This window comes from Syngnathus scovelli, chromosome 12 (assembly GCF_024217435.2).
Source record: "Syngnathus scovelli strain Florida chromosome 12, RoL_Ssco_1.2, whole genome shotgun sequence".
Taxonomy (NCBI): domain Eukaryota; kingdom Metazoa; phylum Chordata; class Actinopteri; order Syngnathiformes; family Syngnathidae; genus Syngnathus; species Syngnathus scovelli.
In genome coordinates this window covers 3,447,869-3,468,172 of record NC_090858.1, presented here as the reverse complement: position 1 = coordinate 3,468,172, position 20,304 = coordinate 3,447,869, and the positions used below count along the sequence as shown (strand labels likewise).

At 43.9% G+C, this 20,304-nt stretch overlaps 2 protein-coding genes across 2 annotated transcripts in view; both read right to left on the bottom strand.

The window, feature by feature from the left end:
• Positions 1-37: 37 nt before the first annotated feature.
• eif4e1c (eukaryotic translation initiation factor 4E family member 1c) lies at positions 38-4,658 on the bottom strand. The gene is made up of 7 exons (XM_049736270.2): positions 4,523-4,658; positions 3,520-3,608; positions 2,720-2,815; positions 2,330-2,393; positions 2,138-2,251; positions 1,857-1,996; positions 38-984 (listed from the first exon to the last, which is right to left on the bottom strand). Exons 1-7 carry the CDS (start codon positions 4,538-4,540, stop codon positions 870-872), a joined length of 636 nt encoding a protein of 211 aa, XP_049592227.1. The 5' UTR covers positions 4,541-4,658; the 3' UTR covers positions 38-869.
• Positions 4,659-5,282: 624 nt separating this feature from the next.
• Positions 5,283-20,304, bottom strand: part of tet1 (tet methylcytosine dioxygenase 1) — a 29,919-nt gene continuing 14,897 nt past the window's right edge. Inside the window, exons 5-14 of the mRNA XM_049736238.1 lie at positions 11,305-13,396; positions 11,088-11,178; positions 10,144-10,237; positions 9,827-10,035; positions 9,607-9,757; positions 9,399-9,488; positions 9,154-9,291; positions 8,863-9,039; positions 8,625-8,772; positions 5,283-8,169 (exon numbers count right to left, since the gene is read on the bottom strand). Of these exons, the coding sequence (XP_049592195.1) occupies positions 7,334-8,169; positions 8,625-8,772; positions 8,863-9,039; positions 9,154-9,291; positions 9,399-9,488; positions 9,607-9,757; positions 9,827-10,035; positions 10,144-10,237; positions 11,088-11,178; positions 11,305-13,396 (4,026 nt within the window). The 3' untranslated portion in view covers positions 5,283-7,333. The remainder of the gene's footprint in view (positions 8,170-8,624; positions 8,773-8,862; positions 9,040-9,153; positions 9,292-9,398; positions 9,489-9,606; positions 9,758-9,826; positions 10,036-10,143; positions 10,238-11,087; positions 11,179-11,304; positions 13,397-20,304) is intronic.

Genomic DNA, 20,304 nt, shown 5'->3' with positions numbered 1-20,304 from the left:
GGTCAGCTTGTACTGCAAAGATAACAGGGCAACGTGATTCAAATGCAAAGCACTTAATCTTTACTTGAAAGAAGGTAATATACACCCTGGGGGGGGGGGACAGGTAAAGATACATTATGCAAAGGAAAACAAATCATTTCACAATGATTATCATCTTTTAAAGTTGCATCAAGAGCGAGTGTGTCATTATCTACAATTTGTTAGCAAGAGAACAGTGAAAAGCACACGCAAAAAAAAAAAAAAAATGGGTCAGCATCTTTACTGTATGATACACTGTAAAAAATGTCATCTAAGAATGCAGTAGTCCACATTTTCACCCTAAACAAAATCTTAAAAAAAGAAAAAAAAAGTCATTCGACCTCAACTGCAAGGCATACATTATAAATAAATGTAAAGAGGGCAAAAGGGGCAGAAACAAAGAACAAAAACAAACACAAGCAATAATCCACAATTCCAGCATAGCTGAAACAATAAGTGGCCTTCCACAAATCCAAACCACTGGGGAGCATGGCTACGCTTTCTTTTTTTTTTTTTTATTTCTTTTTTTTTTAATAAACTTTGACCATATTATAGATTCTTCAAGATGGTGTGTTAGCTACTTGTGTAACGCTTGAGAGAAGAAATCGAGTTAAAACTTCTCTTCAAACTATTCCAAGTGCACCCCCCGTAACAATGTACATTATTTTCGCCTGGCTCTAAACCAGAACGCGCTGAAATGAAGCAAGTGGTGCGTTTGTTTTCTCAGTGAACGGGAACAACACTATAGTAGTTGACTCCAACTCATAATGTTAAGGATGATGATGATTTTTGCGCTAGCAATGGTTAAAATCTAAACGCGGCCGGTTGTTGTGGCGACAGTGAGGACCTTTTCAAACAGAGTACATGTTCTTGGTGGTGGAGCCGCTCTTGCTGGACGTGTCGTCGTGTGACTGGTAGCCCAGCATGGCTTTGCTGGGGATGCTCAGAAGTTCCTTGTAAATTTGCCTGACAAAGACAGACAGACAAATAAGTTAACAGCTTCCGCTCACTTTGTTCTGCAATTACTAAGTTATTAAAATGCACCTACTAGCATCTAAAATTTCACATGGTACACTAGTAGTAAAAAAAAAACAAAGATAATTCTGGCCTGCACAAGATTTTCAGTTTTGGAAGGGAGTTAAAATACTACTTTGGCGCCCTCTGGTGGAATCGTAAAAAATACAAACGCTTAACATGAAGTACCTTTCTTGCTAGTTTATTTAAATAGCTTTGCAAAAAAATGTTAAGCATGTTAAAGGCAGAGGTGGGCAATTTACAAAAGCTTGCCATTCAGTCAAGTTTTATTTTAAAATTGGACTTACCTTGACCGGAATCCCACGACGCATTGTAGCTAAAGGTACAATCGTGGCGACTCGTAAATTCTTGCGGAAACCAACTTGCAATGACTATCAAGGCTTTATCTTTGAGGTCTTCTTCAGTCTTTTGGGGCGTTGGCAAATAAATTCTGAAATACGATTTTTACAACCTCCTACTTAACCCGACTTTTTCCAAAAATAAAATCGGAAATTCAAAACAAAGGTCATTTCTGACCCCTTGGCTCGTGTATACGTTTTTGTCGTGCTTGACTATTCTTTACTTTTGTTATTTTTCATTCGTCAGGAAAATGGACTGACGGAATGCCCAAAAAAAGATTTTTTTTTTTCTTTTTATCTCAGACAATTTAGTCGACGCTGTTTTAAAATTCCAACAAAAAGTGCAGAAAACTCCCAGTTTGAGCAGCATGTTTTCTAAAAATAAATCATTTCCCAACCTCTGTAATAACCTCGACCGAGATGCCCGTGCGAGTGTAAACGAGGCAACGTGACGAGCTCACTCACCCTATCGTCATGATGGCGTCCCTGTTTTGGCAGTTGCTGGTCCAGATTGCTATTTTGTCCGCTTTGTGCCTGACGTTGACCACGGCTCCGCACACGTCATCGCTCGCCTCGTCGAACGACTCGCCCACCAAACAGAGGAGCTGCGAAAACACACACTGTCAAAAACGCACGCTACACCAACATCGGCACCTGGACTTGACGGTCGTCGTGAGCAAAATGTCACTTAGCGCCGCACCGCTAGATGGTGGCAGCACTTCACATTTCTCTGTGTGCACTCTCACCGTCTCCAACCAGTAGCGATCGAGGTCGTTGTGCCGCTGGACTTTATTGAGGGTCATGAGCCACCGCCCTCCCAGTTTGTTGCGGTCGTCCTCCCACATGGGCTTGATGCCATCCTGGAACGTCACACAAGCGCACGCGTGTCATCACGGCCGTCACAGGCAGCGTATTTGTGAGCTTGGAGGAGCTATTACCTTGAATAGGCAATAATCACAGCCAAAGACAAGCTTGCTGGGTTGCTGTATGTGGTTGTATAATCTGAGAAAAGAAAAACCCAAAAGGTTCAGAAAGAAAAGTCCTCTGATGGAATCCCCCAGAATGAAATTGACCAAGCGATGACTTTTTTTTTTTTTCCCTTCATGCTTCCTTGCATCTTTCTAGAAGCCTGACAAAAACAATGTCAAATAATTCTAATAATTTATTGTAATCCAAACCATATCACAACTAAATTAGTTTCCAAAATTGATGAGCCATTAAAAAAAAAAAATGGGGAGAAAACACACATTCTAGTGTGGGAAAATGTAGCGTTCAATTCCAGGGAGGGCAGTGATGAAAATGTGAGTGGACAAGAAAAGAATACTCACGCCCAGAAGTCTTCCACTGTGTCAAACTTGGAAATGAGACGCAAGTTCTCCGTCCAGCTTTTGCTTTTGTCATTTTTGAAATACCACAGGGCCCATCTGAGACCAGAGGAAACAACCACAAACAGTCAGCTTTCACACGGCCGCGGCAAATAACTTTTGAATGAATTAATGAAGTCACTAACGGGGCGGACACGTTTGCTCGCCCATCGTTGACATTTGCCCGTCTCGTTCCCGAGCTCCGTCGGCGGCGGAGAAGAGCAATAAACGGGACGGAGCGCAAGACGACAATACGATCAGACTGCGTATAAATGCCAGGGAAGAGGGAAAGGGGCAGCACAAGTGCAGCCTTTGTTTACAGCTACTGAGGTGATTCTTTCATTTGTTTGGAGAGTGGGCGGGGCCAGCGGGGGCAAAGTGGGGCCATCGGCTGAACTCTCTGACTCCCCTCGCTACATTTATCCCCACCCGCTGCACCATCCTGTTACGGCCAAGCCGTAAAAACTGAGGGTGTACATACGTCTGTTTGTTTACTGGGCGTTCACATGCTCATTGTCCACCGTGACAACACCAGCGAAAAAGCGTAATGGTCCAGAAGCCACTTGGCAAAAGAACTATTCACAAACAACCATGCATGAATCTAAATATATATGGTTTTAAAGTGCTACATTATGGAACCAGAACCATGAAGTTAAAAGAAGACAAAGAGGACCATGCTGCTAAAAAGCCAAATGGGTCTTTTAAGTCTCCACAAGTACAGAAATCAAGTTTTTTTCACAAGCACATGCTGTTTTCATTCTCACTTGTTTTGCAAGGGGTGTTTGATGTACTGTTCCTGGTTTGCGACTTGGCTGTCGGTTGCAGGTTGCGGCTCTTCAGTTTTGGGTTCTTTCTGTAATGAGACAAAATAGAAAAAAAGACATCTTTATGATGTCAATCGTGGTCCGCTTTCTTGGCCGGGAGAACCTTTGCAAAACAGACCTCTTGATTGTTTTTTTATCATCTGATTAAATACAGGTTTTGATGAACATAAGGTTGAAATTTATGTTTTGAGAGGGGGCATCTTATGTGTGCGAACCATCATGGTCACTAAGGATTCAAAGAAAATGAAAGGTTTTTTTTTTCCTTTTTTTAAGATATGTTGGGGGTTGGATTGACTCGTAATCCTAGTACCAGACTTCAGCGGAATCGAAACTAATGAAATTTGAGTTCCCGATCTCAAAAACTCCCCCGGAGAGCTGCCAGATTGAACTTCTAGTGGATTCAAAGCACGACAACATTAGCGTGGTACATTGCAAAAAACACCACTATAAACGTTGCTGCAGTATTTGTTGTTAATAATGTAGTTATTTGGCGTGCTAGCATTACGTTAGCCTAGCATCAAGCTTACATATACACACACGTGTCACCATTTAATTAGCGATTCAAGACGACGTTCATTGCAACCTTATTGAAATTGACGTAAAACGTACAACCATTATCAGTCAGAACAAATAAGCCTTTTAGATTCTTTAACTTTAACCCAACAAGTCCGTGAATTGAGTTTGAATGGTGCGACATCCAGGCAGCCCAACCTCCCTCCCAGCCGACAAAGTGAGCCACTGGCTGGATGCTAAGTGCTGCTAACAGCTACCCACGCCTAGAGACGCCCCTTGAGAACAAAAGCACAAGGACATTTTTTTTTAAATACTCGATGCTGATTCAATAATCAGCTCCGAAAATATATATTGGTCAAACAAAGAGAGGCTGCACCCTCTTAGCGGGGCAAACCGGTGCATTTTCTCAGTTAGGTCTTGCTCTACTTACCGGTTCCGATGTCGCCATCTTGAAAGTTGAAATGATCTACCAGTTAAGGCCGCTGCGTCACACCGTATCCACTCGCCGACGGAAGCCGGTACTGCCCAAACATCGTTTGCGCCAGTAGGAACTGAAATTAAATTTAAACCCCACTTGCCTTATTTATCAATAAAAGGTCACGTTGCAGGTAAATTCTCACGCATACTAAATATATATATATATATTTACTTGACTTGACATATATACGATTAATACTCCAACAAATACTCAACATCTTTATATCGTTGCCACTCGCCTACGGAAGCCGACACAAGCGTATGACGACGGCCTCGTCACACTTAATTTTCAAAATATAAATTATAAAACTCAATACAAATCCTGGTGTCTAATTCTGCTATGTTTTTGTTTTAAAAAAACTGAAAATATATTTATATTTTTGGTTGTATTAGAATCATGTATGTAATCAATGTAGTTATAGTTCAAATTATTTCAAATAATATTTTATGATCTAGGTTTATATGGCAATGATTATCTCTTTGAAAGGAAAATTAAATAGCATTGGTTCTGGAGTCACACTGCATCAAATTAAGTGAGTGACTCATGATGAGAACAAAGTCTAAATTCCACTGCAATGAGTCAAATGTTAATGTTGCACTTCAAGCACTGCATTGTGTTATGGGAATAAATAAGAAGTCCAAAAAATGAAATATAAGCCCAGCCTAGATTGTACAGTAGTCTAAAAATATGACAAACCATGAACAGAATATGATTGAGTCAAAAATATAAATATGACTTTATTTCACAATCCCCCAAAAGATCAGACATCCATAAAAGAAATGCAAAATGTAGTCTCTTCTCAAGTCTAAAATGGATATAATCTTTTTTTTGCCACATACAGTAATTCTGTTGCAAAATAAGTAAGAGCATCCAACGTCTACACACAGTACAGTAAAAACAATATAGTTCACATACGTATTTACACAGAATATTAACAAGTAAAAAGTTTTTCCCAAGTTTTTTAATGCTGGTGATAGCTCATAATTGATGGGAAAAAAATGTCATATTGTGAGTGATACAATAAATCAAAACGTGTTTTCATTTTCAAAGGGGTTTTCCTGTAAATCAACTGATTTCAAACATGCTTACATTCATTTTATTGTGTGTTTGTCGTTCCGGAAGACATTGGAACTGGACTATGATTTTTATCTAACTTTAAAAATACATCATGATCAAGTGTGTGTTGCAACAGCATTAAAACTACATTTGTAGAGACTCCAATACATTTTTTTTTTCATTTTAAAAAGAGCACCATCCATATTGTATAAAACCAAGTTGAGTCAGTGAACTAACTTGTCCTATGAGCACCACGAAGAAATTACGGCACCAGCCGTGTGACATTTGTACGGAATTCGATCAAGAGTCCTTAAAATGACAATTTAAAATAAAACAAAATCACCTTATTTAGACTCCGTCATATGCTGTGAAGGAAGTGTGAAATTGTCTGAAGGATGATGGTATCAACATTTAAAAAAAAATTTTGGTTAAGATGGTGAAAATCGATATGTGTACAAACTGGCAACATGTTGGCGTTTCAACAGGCATCAATCAAATGTACAGCGAGTCGGAAAAAATTCCAAAATCCTATCATCCCAACTCTGATAATTCCAATTTTCCAAAAAAGTGAACACATAAAATAAGTGCCAGTCATGATAAGCACTTTGTTGTAGACAAAAAAAAAAAAAAAATCATAATTGCTCTGAATGCTAAGTGTTAAAAAAAAAGGAAGAATACTGTAAAATATATTCATATATAAAAAATCCCTATCTGTACATACATAATTAGGTTTGGGACAATTTTTCAAGTGAGAGAAAATGAAAAAAAAAAAAAAAAAAGTGCTTCTGAGAAACCTTCCAGACGACAAATCAGTTCCTTTCATGAGGGGAGCAAATGCGTGAAGCCATTTTGCTACATGAGATCATCCCAAGTAAAATAGAAGCATGATGTATATCGTGTGCACAGTGAGAATGGCACAGAACTCGAAACAAAAGCAAGGTACCACCGTCATTCTGATTCTGAAGCAACAGGTTATCTTGCAGTAAACAGGCTTAACACCAGGACTTAAATAGAAATGATCAGAAATAAATAATCACCTTTTTTTGTTCTTTATCATAAGTATACATATATATTGTATGTATACTGTATATATAAAAGCAGTTGAAAAAAAAATTAAAAATGCTTCAAAGCACCATCTCTTTTTATAAACATAAAACTCACAGTTAAATGGGGAAAAAAAAATCAGAGGAAGACGAGGGAGCACAAAGCGAGCCGGTTGAGTATTTATTCGATATCCTATAACGACTGTCATTTTTTTCCCCCCTACCAGAAAACGAGTACGACTTCAGAACACTAGTAGAATAAATTTCTCTTACAAATATTTTTTTATCCCACTGCTACATGACATTTCCGCACATAACGGCTTTAGTGTGGTGAACCTGTGCACATCCGTTCTCTTTTAATATGTAAGATTTTTCATATTCGATAACTTCAGGTAGTACTAGTGGCACAAATAGGAATAATAATAAAAAAAAAAAATCTATTGAGACACAGTCATTCTGCTACCGTGCTTGTCTTACGAGTGAGCACAAGAAAAAAAAAATCATTTTAATATTAAGGATGTATAATAAATACTCAAGCGGCTTTTTGTAGAGCGTGATTAAAACCAGGTAGAAAATAAATGACAAGCAGTCTCAAGTTGATTGAGGTAAGGCATAAATAAGCACAGTGTGTGTGTGTGTGTGTGTGTGTGTGTGTGTGTGTTGCCTAAGTCCAGCTGTTATAAGGACCTGTCACTTGTGTGAGGGCGTAAGGGGACACGGTGATGACCCCGTCTCTCGGTAGCGTCCACGTTTGCCGCGTGGGGATGTCCCTGGTCTTCCACGCATCGTGCCCGTCTAACCCCGCCCCCTCCTTTGTCTCCCCTCCTAACCCGCTCCCGCCTTCCTCCATCCTCAGCCTTTCATCTTCCTCCTCCTCCTCCCTCTCCCGCTCCCTCTTGGCCATCTTGGCGTCCCACATGGCCATCCCGTGGCCCGGCTCGTTGAGGGACTTGTGCTGGTAGAAGACCAGGGAGATGCGCGTGGGGTGGCGGCGGTCGGGTTTGAGGATGGGCGTGGTGGCGTGCAGCTCCCGCCGCGCGCACTCGATGAGGATGGAGCCATGCGAGGGCGCCACCGCCACGCCGCCGATGTCGTGGTCCAGGAAGTTGTGCTCGCTGTCCGACCACACCTCCTCCTGCTTCACTTCCTCCTCAAAGCCGTGGAGTCCGTTCAGCCTGCTGTAGAGACCCTCAGAGGTAAGTTGAGGGGAGAAGGAGGAAGACGGAGGGGCGCTAGTCGAAGGTCTCCGCGGAGGGGAGAGCATCTCGCCAGGCTCACTTTTAAAAGTACGAGGGAAGCCGGCGGGGTAGCCGTTCACCGCGTCGCCGGTGCTCTGATACGGGCGGTTTGGTCCGAACGGGAATCCGGGCTGGTGGTGGTTGGGTGACATGAGGTCCCTCTGTTGGTGGTAGTTGCTGGTGCTTGGACTGTAAGTGCTGGCCTGGCACCGGTCCACGTTGGTGGGACGAGGCGATGCTTTGTTGTAAAGGGCATGTTGCTCTGTTATGAAAACAGAAAAAGAATTTCAAAACCATGAGAAATCATTTTTTGGGGTGATTTCTTTCTAAATACGGTGGACCTCGGATTCAATGGAGAGAACATCGTGTAGATAAATAGACCAACGGCCATGTTAGCGGGGCGCCTGTGCTAGCAAAGGTCTTCCAAAGCATTAGCTTCTCTCTGCGTTTGCTCTCACGTCATGTTCCTCTCTCAGTGTCACCTCCTCTCTCTCTCTCCTTGTTCTGTCCCTGCTTCCTTCCTCATGCAGTCCTACTACGTCTGACTTCTGGTAGATCATCACTTGACTGACTAGGACCTGCCTCACTGTCATCGGGAATCGCCTGCAGGCCAGGAGGATAATGTTAACATCTGAAATTTCGTATTGTTTCTTAAAGGGGGACAGAGTTTGTATCGGCATCCCATAATGCACGGTGCTGGATTGCTACTGGACTCACCACCTTTGGTGGGGGTTTCTCGCTTGACTTTAGTGGGAGTGAGCGGGCTCAAGCCAAGCTTCTTCTCCAGCTTCTCGGCTTGAGCTTTCAAACGAGCTTCTTGCCTCATCTTGCGAGCTGACTTCACCGGCTCAGCTAGCAGACGCACCTGACGAGGAGCGGAGAAAAAGAAGGATCCGATTCACCTTTCGTTCCATTATCGGTACCACGGCCGCGGGAGGATTCGCTCTCTGCTTACCTCTCTCGGGAAAGATGAGAGAACCTGAAGGGCACCGGTTTGGATCTTGGCCCACTGTCCTTCGACACGACCAAACTCGTCTCTGTCGGTGATCTTGTAGAGCGGAAGAACGTGGAGCTGCTCGTCTTCCGGTATATTCCGAACCGCGCGGTTATCTTCCTTTGTTAAAGTGCAAACCTGAATAAAAAAGAAACCAAACGTCACCAAGCGAAATAATGAGCTGCCAATTTTTAGTTTCGGCCTAGTATGGAGTGGAGATTGCTCCTGCGCGGTACAAATTAATCATCTCACCACAGTGCTGCCGTTATTCATGTTGTGGTTGTCCTTGTGAGCGTGGGCGCAGAAGTCCACACAAGCCGTGACTCCCGAAAAAGGACGTCCCTTCCTCCAGCCGAGCCGACAAGAGTCACCCTTCTCCTCTTGCTCCACCTGGAGAAGAGATGTGGGTTCACTTGCTTTGTGGTGATGACAAAGAAGATGGAACTCCTACTCCGAGGGTTAATGAAGAATAAATATTGGGCTTTCATGTTTCTTACCTGGTTCTGGAAGGCTTCAGGAGCGAGGCACTTGTACAGTGGTGCAAGGTCAGTGGCGAGACTCTGAAGGTTTTTCTCGACCTTCTCCTCCTAAAAGTCATAAAGATGCGAAATCTAGGTTTTACTTGTCCAAAATGGAGTCAAACAGCTCTGTCATATTTTTGGGTTGAAAAATCTTGATCATTTTTGGTGATGATGATCCCTTTACCTGCTCCGGGTAGTCACCAAGCAAGCGAAATTTGCGTGGCACTTTGCTACGGGCGAACTTGCAGCCGTTGAAGTACATACTCCACGAGCAGCCGAAGGAGAAGGATGCCCCGCAGGTATCGGGGTCCAACCCCTGACAGGCGCAGGTCCGACTGCGGAGGGGGAAACAACGGGTATTGAGAACTAAAATCCTACGTGGTTACGGAGTCATCAGCGCTTACTCTTCATTAAGGGCGCAGCGTCGGCTGGTGGGCGAGCCGTATTTGAAGAGGGTATCTGTGAGCTCCTGGTAGAGGTGGTCCGCCACCGCCCTCGGGATTCCCTCCCACGCCAGGATGAGGATGACCAGCACGGCGGTGTCGCAGTAGTGCCCCGGCCTCTGCCGCACTAAACACAAGAGCTTCTCCTCCTCGCTGCCTCGCCGGACCACCTGTCACATGATCGATCAAACTGTCGTTATTATGACATCAGAGGACATATTTGTATATCTGAGGAGACACTGCGTATAATTTTATATTTACAAGTGGTTATCACTTACCCATTTTGCAATTGGGCAACCCTGGGAGCTTTTTCCTTCTTTTCCAGTGTAGACAACAACTTCCAACCGGACTGCATTTCCCTTAGCGCCATATCTGTGATGCAAAAATATATAAGAGACATTACATTAGGGACACCTAAGCGCTTTGATTTCTATTCAAAACCAGCCGTAAGAAAGTTGATAATAAAATGAAAAGAAATGATAGTATGCGGTGTGACCTCTGAAAACAAACTCACTGCAGCTCAGCTTCTGTCTCGGCATTATGCAATAATGTGGTTTGGCTGTTTGCCAGAAGCCATCCCCGCTGAGGGCAACCATAATGACAACATGATCGAAATGAAAACTTGTCTGACACTCCCAAACTAATGAAGGCTGCTGTTTTACACAATCGATTACATCACACTTGTCCTGTTGTCTGTGCGGATATCTAAATATAGATATTTATATATATGTGTGTGTGTGTACATGCTAAGCGTGCTTCCTCTTAATAGCAGACTCCTTGGCGGTGACCTTGCCGCATTCCACCAAGCCCGTACTTGACACGCTCAGCATGTTTGGTGGTGAACACACCCCACAGAAATCCAGTTAAATAATAACAAAGATCCCAGCAGTAGTAGTAGTAGTTGTAGTAGTACTTGAAACAGCAGTAGTAGTAATATAACGAGTTGTTGGAGGATGTATTTGATATCCTACTAATGTGATGAATTATAAATCAAACTAGTGATTAATAAATTCTTAAATGGCTTTCAGGATTTATTCAACATGCTACTAATGCATTGAATTATGAATGAAAACTTGCACACTGACTAAAAACTTATATTAATGCTCGATTCCCATAAATAGTGTAGTAGTAATTGGGACTTAGAGTCCAAATCAAACGAATGAGTACTTTGCTAAATGCTAAAATGGCTTTTCAATAGCAGTAGCAAGTGGTGGTAGTCTACCTGGTCTCCATCAGTTCCCTCACTGCTGCAACATTGGGTCCTGCACCGAGGTGAGTGTAGTAAGGACCTTCTTCCTTTTCAATGATTTGGTCTGTGGGGGGGAAGGGTTGTTTATGAGAAAACTGAATCAAGTGAGCCGGAGTCAGGATTCAACTCCAGAACTGAGTTACATCTTTTGAAGTGCGCCAAGAATGCAGAAGCTAAAGGTTCAACTCACCCACACATTGACAGCAAGGAAGGTCGGATAGTTTTTTGGAGGGTGTGTTGAGTAGATTCTTTGTCGGGGTATCCAGAAAAGCCATGGGCGACTCCAGGAAGCAGTTGACGCTGTGCTTGGATGGAGTCGACTCCGCCGAGTGGCCCGCGTCTCCGTCGGCAGATGTAGACAAGACGGTGACAGGCCCCGACCTCTCCAGCTTGTAGTAGCTTTGCTGGCTTGGAGGCGGAGACTGTCGAGCACCAAAGAGGCTGTCGGCGGGACCAGGGTCGGCAACGTGGTTGAGGTGTGTCACCCCGGGATTAGCACCGTACGGCAGCCCTTCGCGGGGCTGCGCTACCTGAGTTGACAAACACCTCTCCTGCCCCGGTCCTGCGGCAGGATTGTGTTGGTGGAGTGGGTTGTGCACATATGACAAATGCTGGTTCTCTGGGTCCAGGCTCTGGTTGGTCCTGTAGTGGTGAGTCTGAGTACTGTGACGGATGAGCTGCTTTGCTTCCTCCTGGGCTTCAGCCAGGTATCTCTTCAGGTCAATCTGGGCCTGAGGAAGGAACAGATTCCTCCTATGAGGGGGACCGGATTTGCCAGGCAGAGGGGTTTTCTTTCCTCTGCTTCGATGAGCCGCATCTCCATTTGCCATGCGTTTTGAGAGAGGGGTCCGGCGGTTGATTCCTTCCTGTGGTCCCTCGTTACTCTTCTTCTTCCTGGGTTTTGAAGGGGTTGTTTTAGCTTTCTTTACGGGGGTCTTTTTCTGACCAGGGGATAAATGCGAGTGGTAGTTGTATCTAATCGCTGACACGGGAGTCCCCTTTACGTGATTGGCCCCGGGTAGCTGGCTCTGACGGGACTGGATGATGAAAGCCAAGTTGGCCAATTGGGCGGCCACCTCCTCCTCGTCTCGGTTCCTCATCATCTTGGGTCTCTCGCGGTCCTCCCAAAAGTGACGCTCGTGGTCTTTACCCAGTTTCGGATCCGAGTTGTCGTATTCTGACTTGATAACACGAGAACCGAAGTTTTGGTACGGCCTCCTGCAGGGTGCTCCGTTGCCCCGTTCAGTCGGCCTCGTGCCCTGGCACCGTTGGATGACGTTACCGTGTCTGGCCACGGGTGGGCGTATCACCGACGTCTGGTGAACCGGTGAGCTAATGACCGAAACTTTGTTGTAGCGGATTTCTGCTGTGGGTTTGGCTTCTTGCGTTGAGGTTTCTTGCAGGGTGACCGCAGAAGGTTCACACTTTCGTTCGGTTTTAATAAACATCGGGGTGTGCTGAGGTATAGCTGCCAGTTGAGTTAAGGCCTCAATGGCGATAGCCTGGTCAAAACTAAGATTCCTCTTCTCTGCCAAAGACTGAACGCTTGGTAACAGGTCATTTGAAGGCGGTTCACTTTTGATGGTCTGGGGAGTCCTGGGTATGCTCCCCCGAGAGTGACAAAAGTCATTCCTCAAGTTCTCGGACTCTTCCTTGATGAAATGCAAATCGGGCGGTTCGGTTTTGATGGACCGAAGAGCGGAAGGACGTGAGCTGAAGAGTTTCTCCTGTAGCCCTCGTCTCTCCGTGACGGACAGACAAACCACCGCCGCTAACGTGGACAACGGGTCTTCGCAGACATCATCTTTGTCGCTAAAATGCGAGGCGATTGCTTCTTCATCCTCTTCCAGTTTGATCCTCTTCAATGGGGCCGACGTATCAGGAGTCTTGGGTCCGTTTTGAGAGGGGATACTGGCGATTATGCTCCGTTGAGGCTCTAAGGCCATCTTAGCCCTGTGATATGACTTCAGATCAGCGTGACCCCCACCGGTCACATTAGCACCGTTAGGTTTAGTTGGGTTTCCCGAAATTCCGTTGTGGAAATTCACAGAAGAGCGTACATGTTGTTGGTGAAGTGCAATGTTGCTCAGCTGCAACCCGAGCTCTCGCTGAATAAGTGCCGGGCGTCCGCCGAGGTCCAGGTTGCGGCGAAGTGTGCCGGGAGGAGTTTTTGTATGTCGTATATGGCCTTCCTCCTCCTCGTCCTCCTCTGCCGCCGTGTGGGTGACGTCCATCTGTGCCTCCCCTTTGCCATTGAACGACCCACTTTGTGGAACCACCTGCTAGAGAAGGAGAACATAAGAAAGTGATGACTCAACGTGGCATGCGTTACTCAGCATTACTCAAAAAACAGAACACACCTCCCTCTCAGCGTAGTGAAGGCATCTGCCACCTCCACTATCAAGATGCTTGAAAATATTGTGGCAAACAACACGAACCAATCAAACACTCACGTTCAAGGTTTCAACGGAGCCGCCAGACAAAGACTCATGACTCAATAATTAGAGTGGAGCGAATGTGGGTTTGCAGTGAGCAGGTGAAAGTATGAGGAATACAAAATCAAAAATTTATTGTTTGAAGTAAGAGAGATCTTTATTTGAACAAACGACACACGCCCCTGCCATCTGATATGTTGCTATATCATGGAACTCTTTCAGTACTACTTTACTACGGATTAAAATAGTCCATTTGATTTATTTTCAATTTGGAAAACGTGCTGAAAAATTATTAGTTTTGTTTTAGTCTGTGAAACAACATGAGATCTGACAGATCGTTTCTCTCGTTTTACATGGAAGAAACGCCTCGCAAACTCTATCAGTGTCTAACAGACTCATCAGTATCACCAGACCACAACGAGTCAACTGACCAGACTTTAAACTGTTGCGGCTGTTAAGTATTCATGACGCAAGTAAGTAATGCAAAAGGCCCTTTTTTTGCCCTTATTATCATAATTCTTTGGTTAAATGAGTCACTTTTCGAGGGCTTTCCTACAGTCCTTGTTTTGGCAATAACAAAGACAACGGGTAGTGGCTTGTACTCAATATACTCAAAGTGGTGCCTCAAAGTGGTGGAAATATTTCAGTAAATGAGACCAGACTTGCAAAATATGCAAAGCTATCCTCAAATATGACAAAGACACAAGTGCTGAGCTGCATCAAAAGCGCAACGACATCCTGGACTGGACAACAATGGGTGTGAGTTTAAAGAGAGGAAGAGGTCAGTGGAGTGGGAAAAATAAAAAGTTCCCATGTTTGAGCGAGGCTGGGAAAATAGCATGGATTTGGACTCATTTTATTCCTTGAGGAAAAGAGTATGAAAAGCAGGAACCCAAGATGAGAGAGTTGACTATAAGTATTCAACGTTGACTGTATTCCAGGATATGTATTGTACATCGATGTACTCACAACATGAACCCATTGAAAAGGTCATACAGGTTTAACATAAGTTAAATAAATAAATGAATAAACCTGCATTATGTTCTGTTTGTAGTTTTAGTTTAATACAGGGATTTGTAATAAGTCGTGTTAATTTGGTGTGTTTGGATTTGTCATTTGTTTAGCTAACAGGAAGTCCGTGTTCAGAGAACAGGAAGTCACAAAGTGACAGATAGCAGGGAAGGTAATTATACAGATTTTTTTTTTTGTTCTTTGCAATATGGCTGAAAACATTTGGCGGGGAGTGTTTTTTTTTATATTCAGGTATTATATGATGCATTAAAGAATGTTTAGTTACATTAATTAATGTATTTGCTAAGCTAAGGTTAGCATTCTGATTTAATTTAACAGACTAGCATTAAGCTAGCGGGGCTTTCGCATCTTATTTATCATGCTAAATGTATGCTTTTATGTAAGCTGCATATTTATTCTGTTGTAGTTTCCTGAATTAAAAAATGAAAAGGAAACTTTAGCTTCTTATTTGGGATCTGCTGAGCTGTGAAACCGGAAAATCAAACTAAACTCATTGCTCACTTTTCATTATAATTCAGCCCAATTCAATATTGAAGATGAGAATTTTTAAACATGTTTATTATTATTTTTATGTTTAAAAATATAAGTTCCCTCTACTGTAATCCTGAGATAACCTTTGGAAGCGGATGAGGAAAAATGGGCAACACACAGGATAGTGCTTAGTTAATGGAAGGGGTATTTAGGGGTGGACGTGTGTGTGTGTGTGTGTGGCGGGGGGGAGTCCGCCTGTCACAAAAAACTGCTTTCAATGACAAAGCACCGCTGGCCGTCTTCCAAGCCTGCACCAGACGCACGCGTTGGCCTCTCTGTACGCTATGCATCTTTGTGTCCGACATTCAAAGCTCAAAAAGCAGCTTTTTATTCTTCTCCATTTGGCCTTGCAATTAAAAAAAAAAAAAAAAGAATGAAAAGGTTTCTTATTCCAGGATGCGAAACGCAGACTTGTATTTAACCGGCGGGTCACTCGGGGGGATGCTGTCTTTGTGTCTGCCTCCAGTCACATGTAAGGAGGTGAAGCCATTTAATATCATTGCTATCCATCTTAGTATGTTCTTTGTCCTCACTAGTAGAACAACCACTGTAGATCTTTGCTGTCCTTTGGAAAACTCCTCTGCTCGTCCAAGCGTTGACTGTTCACTAAACACTTGAGTAGTTTTGGAACGAAAGCTTCACGCACTCTTAGAGACCAACCCTAGCAACAGCGGTGTCACAGACACTTGAATCCTAACAAACCTGTCTCTCCGGGCGACACGTCTCCAGGGAGGTCTGAAGTGCTTCTCCGCTTCTACACGCATGTGAGAGTTGATTTTATTCTACGCTAAAGAAAGCATGTTCCCCTTTCCTGGCTGAGAGTTGAGGTCGTAGCGGTTTCTCTTCTTTCCGCACGTGAGACTTTTTTGTTCATTCACTCGAGAGCGTTTCCTGCCGGAGTGATTTTTTATTTTATTTTTTTTAAAGACAAAGATGAAACTTTAAAGCGACCGCGTGGGTGAGAAGAAGAGGGCCGAATAGTATTACCGTAAGTGTAGCCTGACAGGATTACAAAACACGCTTTGCTAGTCAGAAAAACAGCAGGTGCACCAACGGCTCTCTTGAAAGTAACGCAAAATGAAAAAGAATGATTCCTCCGAACAAAGCACCGGCTGCTACGAGGTCCTTTAAACCCACCTGGAAACGACAAGCCAAACACCCTCAAGGTCCTCAGCCTGAATCAAAACCAGCTTCCAAATAAAGCACTCCAATCAGCTAAATCCAAGGGATGAGCTTCACTGCAGCTAGACCACTAAGTCACACACACACAGCCAGTTTTTTTTTTTTAACCTTATCCGCCCTGGGAGGAAGCCCCTCTGTTTTCAGCATCACCCCCCACCCCCACCCCCTTTCCCTCACACACTAGAAGGTATTGGTGGCCATCTTGCTTTGCTTCAAAAGACAAGCGACAGTAACAGAGCACTGGGCCAGCTTCTGGATGACATGACAAGGGTGACTGTGGTAGTCAGACACTGCCACAGCTGAAGGTTACACACACACAAAAACACACACACACACGAGATGCCTTCCCCAAGGGGCAGACAGGGGGCTCATCAGCCAATAGCGTGAGGACCTTAGCGGTTTGTAAATTATCTTCCATGCCTAGACTCTCCTAAACAAAGGATCCCCTATGTGGGCTTTTCACTCGAGCACTATGCGCAGGGATCGGAGGCAAGCTGTGGAATGGACGGCGTGCACACGCTGGATCTGGCGCTGAGGACAACAACTCTGTGACTGGGAGAGATTAACCCCTAAGGCACCACCCCGGTGCTACTGATAGAACTGAGGATGGACTCGAGCATTAGACGAGATGAGAAGAAGTTTTCCTCGGTTCGTTGTCGAAAAAAATTAATATTCAGAGTTGATTTGGATTCAAGTGTTTTGTAAATAAACAGGAATAGTATCATTGTGTTCCTGCGCTGACTCCTGATTGGCTTATAAATTGACCTGATCACTGGGAAATTACCCGTCGAGTCATTCCACGATCCAATAAGACGGCACCAGAGAGAAAAATAGATCTTCAGCACCAACTGCTAGCATTTTGACGCTAAGGAACTACGTCGAAGTGGTGGAGCCTGAAGCCCTACTAGAAAAATAACTCGATTAATCGGTAAAAGCCATCGTTACTTTGGAGTGTGAATTGAATAATTGTCAATTTTTGTCTATGTGAAGCCCTTTGAGACTGTTTGTGATTTAGGGCTATACAAATAAACTTGACTTGAGACTGTTTGTGATTTAGGGCTATACAAATAAACTTGACTTGACTTGACTTGACTTGACTCAGTGTCCAAAAAGTTCTGTCCGAAGGCTTGTTACGCAGCACATTCCTCGCTCTCACATGACTGTGACACTGACCTCCTCTCCCGAGAAAACAACTTCCCTAAAATCATGTGATCTCTGATATTAAGATATTATTTGTGGTCACCGCAGACGATTTGCGATAGAGGATGCTAAACAAAGATAAGGAACTAGAGAGCACGAGACGATGAAACAAAAATCAAAAAACGATGTGAGTGAGTTTAAAGGCATCCGTGAGGTAAGAAGGGTCATACCGGGACAACATCAGAGGAACTCAAGCGGCAGTGCGTAACACTCCGGTGAGGCCGCCTCAGCTGAGCGTTTCATCGAGGAGGAAAACAATACGCAACACACACAGAGGAAATGATTGCGCTCTGCTGAGCGCGGTAGAGGAAACAGCCTGACTTGGAAGTCACTCAATGTACGGCCTTATAACGCTCGCTAATAAGTCTCGAAGTGTAACCTGTCGGTGACGAGGATAAATCGAGATCATATCAGAAATGGCTAATGCTGTCTCGTGTTAGTTCCGGATGAGCCGCAATAAAACCGAGAAGTGTTACAGCTTGCCGAACAGGTTTGACAAATTACGAACTGCACACAAAGACAAACAAAAACTGGGACGATTGACTACCAAAGCCAAATTGTGAAATGTTATTGTATGTGTAATACAACGGCAGAGGAAATGAAATATTTCTTAGTTTATAGTAAGTTGTAGTAAATTTTAATGTGATTTGGATATAGCGCAAAATTTGGTGGAATAACTTTATTTGCAAAATAGTTGCGTCTCAAATCATCTTACTCTATTGAAATGAATGGGATTAGCATTAATTGGCTATGACAAAAAACAGCAAAAAAACAAAAGTAGTGTTCAATAACATTTCTTTGTAAGAAGAAAATAATTCAGTGCATAAATGAAAAAAGAGCCTGAAGCCTTCTTGAATATTTTAATGGCTAGATGAAGGAAACTCAATCTAAATTAAGAAAAGGCTGAGTGGTATCAATCAAATGCTTCATCTTGAGTGACACAAAAAACAACAACCTTTCAAGTCAAAAATAAACGTTCCCCACCTTCCTTGCTTTGCGAAATGGAAGTGTTTGCTCGATTAACACGGATTATTTTTAGACTGAAATGTGTGCTTTCCTGTTTGCTTGCGGTTGTCACCGCTCGCTAGCCAATGAGAGGCACGTTGACATTAGCTGCGGCATTAATGACAACCGTTGGCAACGGTCACGTTTTACTGGGCTGGGCTCCAGTGGGCTTCGGCCCCGCCAGATGTTTGGGGATAGTTAGCGACTGTTGCTATTGAGCTGCTCGCGTGTAATGCATTTGAAGGTGATTAATGTCCAAACTACTTTTTCGTAACAAGAGCCAGGCTGCCCTTCGAGAGAGTAACATGTGGCAAGCCCAGGGTGCGGTGGAAAGACCGAACTACACTTTGCCCCCTATACTTTATAATTCACCCAGAGATGACAATAGTAAGAAATATAACACTATTTGCTAATCCTCCTTGTGAAAGACACGGTGAACGCCAGTTGAGTTTACGCAAATGAACGCGTTGACCCAGAGACACACAAAAACACACATGCGCAAAACTATGCAGGCAGGCAACTCCCCCAACCCCCCGGGGGCCTCGTGGCTGCTCGCGAGTCGAGTGGAAAAAGGCTTTTGGGGTTTGTGTTATGGTGAGTCAGCACATGTGCACACGTGTATTTAAAGCGCAAATGCATTGTATAAGTGGAGGATGAGAAATAAAACTCGCAGTATATATTACATGAGATTTTTGGTTGAGTATATCATTAGCTGAATGCTAACGTTGTAGTAAAGTCATGTGAGCATTTCCCTTTTTTTTTTTTTAAGTGATCTTTCATGACAGTAGATGGGAAAGGAGAGCCACAGATAGCAGCTTTATTTTAAGGTATCGAGTACTTATAGAAACTGCCGATACCTGTAGCACAAAAAAAATAAAAAATTCGCTATACTGTTGGCGTGATGGCAGATTATAATCCGAATATTCCCTTTTTTTTGTCCTGTGTTAAATTAAAATTGTATTGGAAGTATCGGTACTTGGTATCGGTAGGGTTAGGGTTAGGATTAAAACTACAACAACGGCAAACATGCAAAAGCTTGTTCCGTATCCATCTGCACCATCATTATCTATAGATTGTTTTTTTTTTTTTATTGAGGAAAGCATTTTCACTTAGCGTTAATAGCTTCGGCCGCGTGGTGACGTCTCGGGTTGCCTACTCAGCAGTCCATCTGCGCTCATGTTTACTGGGCTCTGGCAGAAGAACTGAGAGTCCCATAAAAGAGACATTTCCTCTTCATCTGCTCTTTTCTGGGCCCAAGCAAGCAAGCAGGGCGGCTGTTACTTGCATGTGTATACCTTGCAGAGCTCAATTCCAGCTAATTGGCTTGGACTGGCTTGAAAGGAAAACCGTTGGGTTGCCGTAATGAACCAGTCTGAGGTAGACTCGTAGCGGGTTGGCTCGGCGCTAACTTTGGCAGCGTCCCTGACACTTGAGCGGGCAAGGCGGGCTCGCCTTCTGTCCCACATGCTTGGGCGATGAATGGCGCGCACGTGCGTCCTTCAGCTGATCGAGAAAGCACCCGGACCTTGTCGCAATCGTTTCAAATTTTATCCGATTATTGGATAGGATAATCAATTGTAATAGATTCTAGTTTGGCCTAATTACCTGGACGCAGGTTACCGAGTTCAGAGTCTTACAGAGCGGCAGTGGTGCGTGTCCGCCGTTTATCTCTGGCTAAGCCTCATTATGACCCTGAGAATACGCCGTCGGAGTAGGCAGGCGGGGTCAAAGGTGGGCGGCAGACAATGAGGTCGCCGTGGCAACCGTCGGAGCTGAAGACCTCCGAAAGGCGCAGAGTGGGGGGA

Coding starts and splice junctions, on each gene's coding strand:
- eif4e1c (XM_049736270.2), bottom strand. Junction 2,394..2,719: donor ACAGTGGAAGACTTCTGGGC/GTGAGTATTCTT, acceptor TTCTTTTCTCAG/ATTATACAACCACATACAGC. Junction 985..1,856: donor GACGCCATCATGACGATAGG/GTGAGTGAGCTC, acceptor TGTCTTTGTCAG/GCAAATTTACAAGGAACTTC.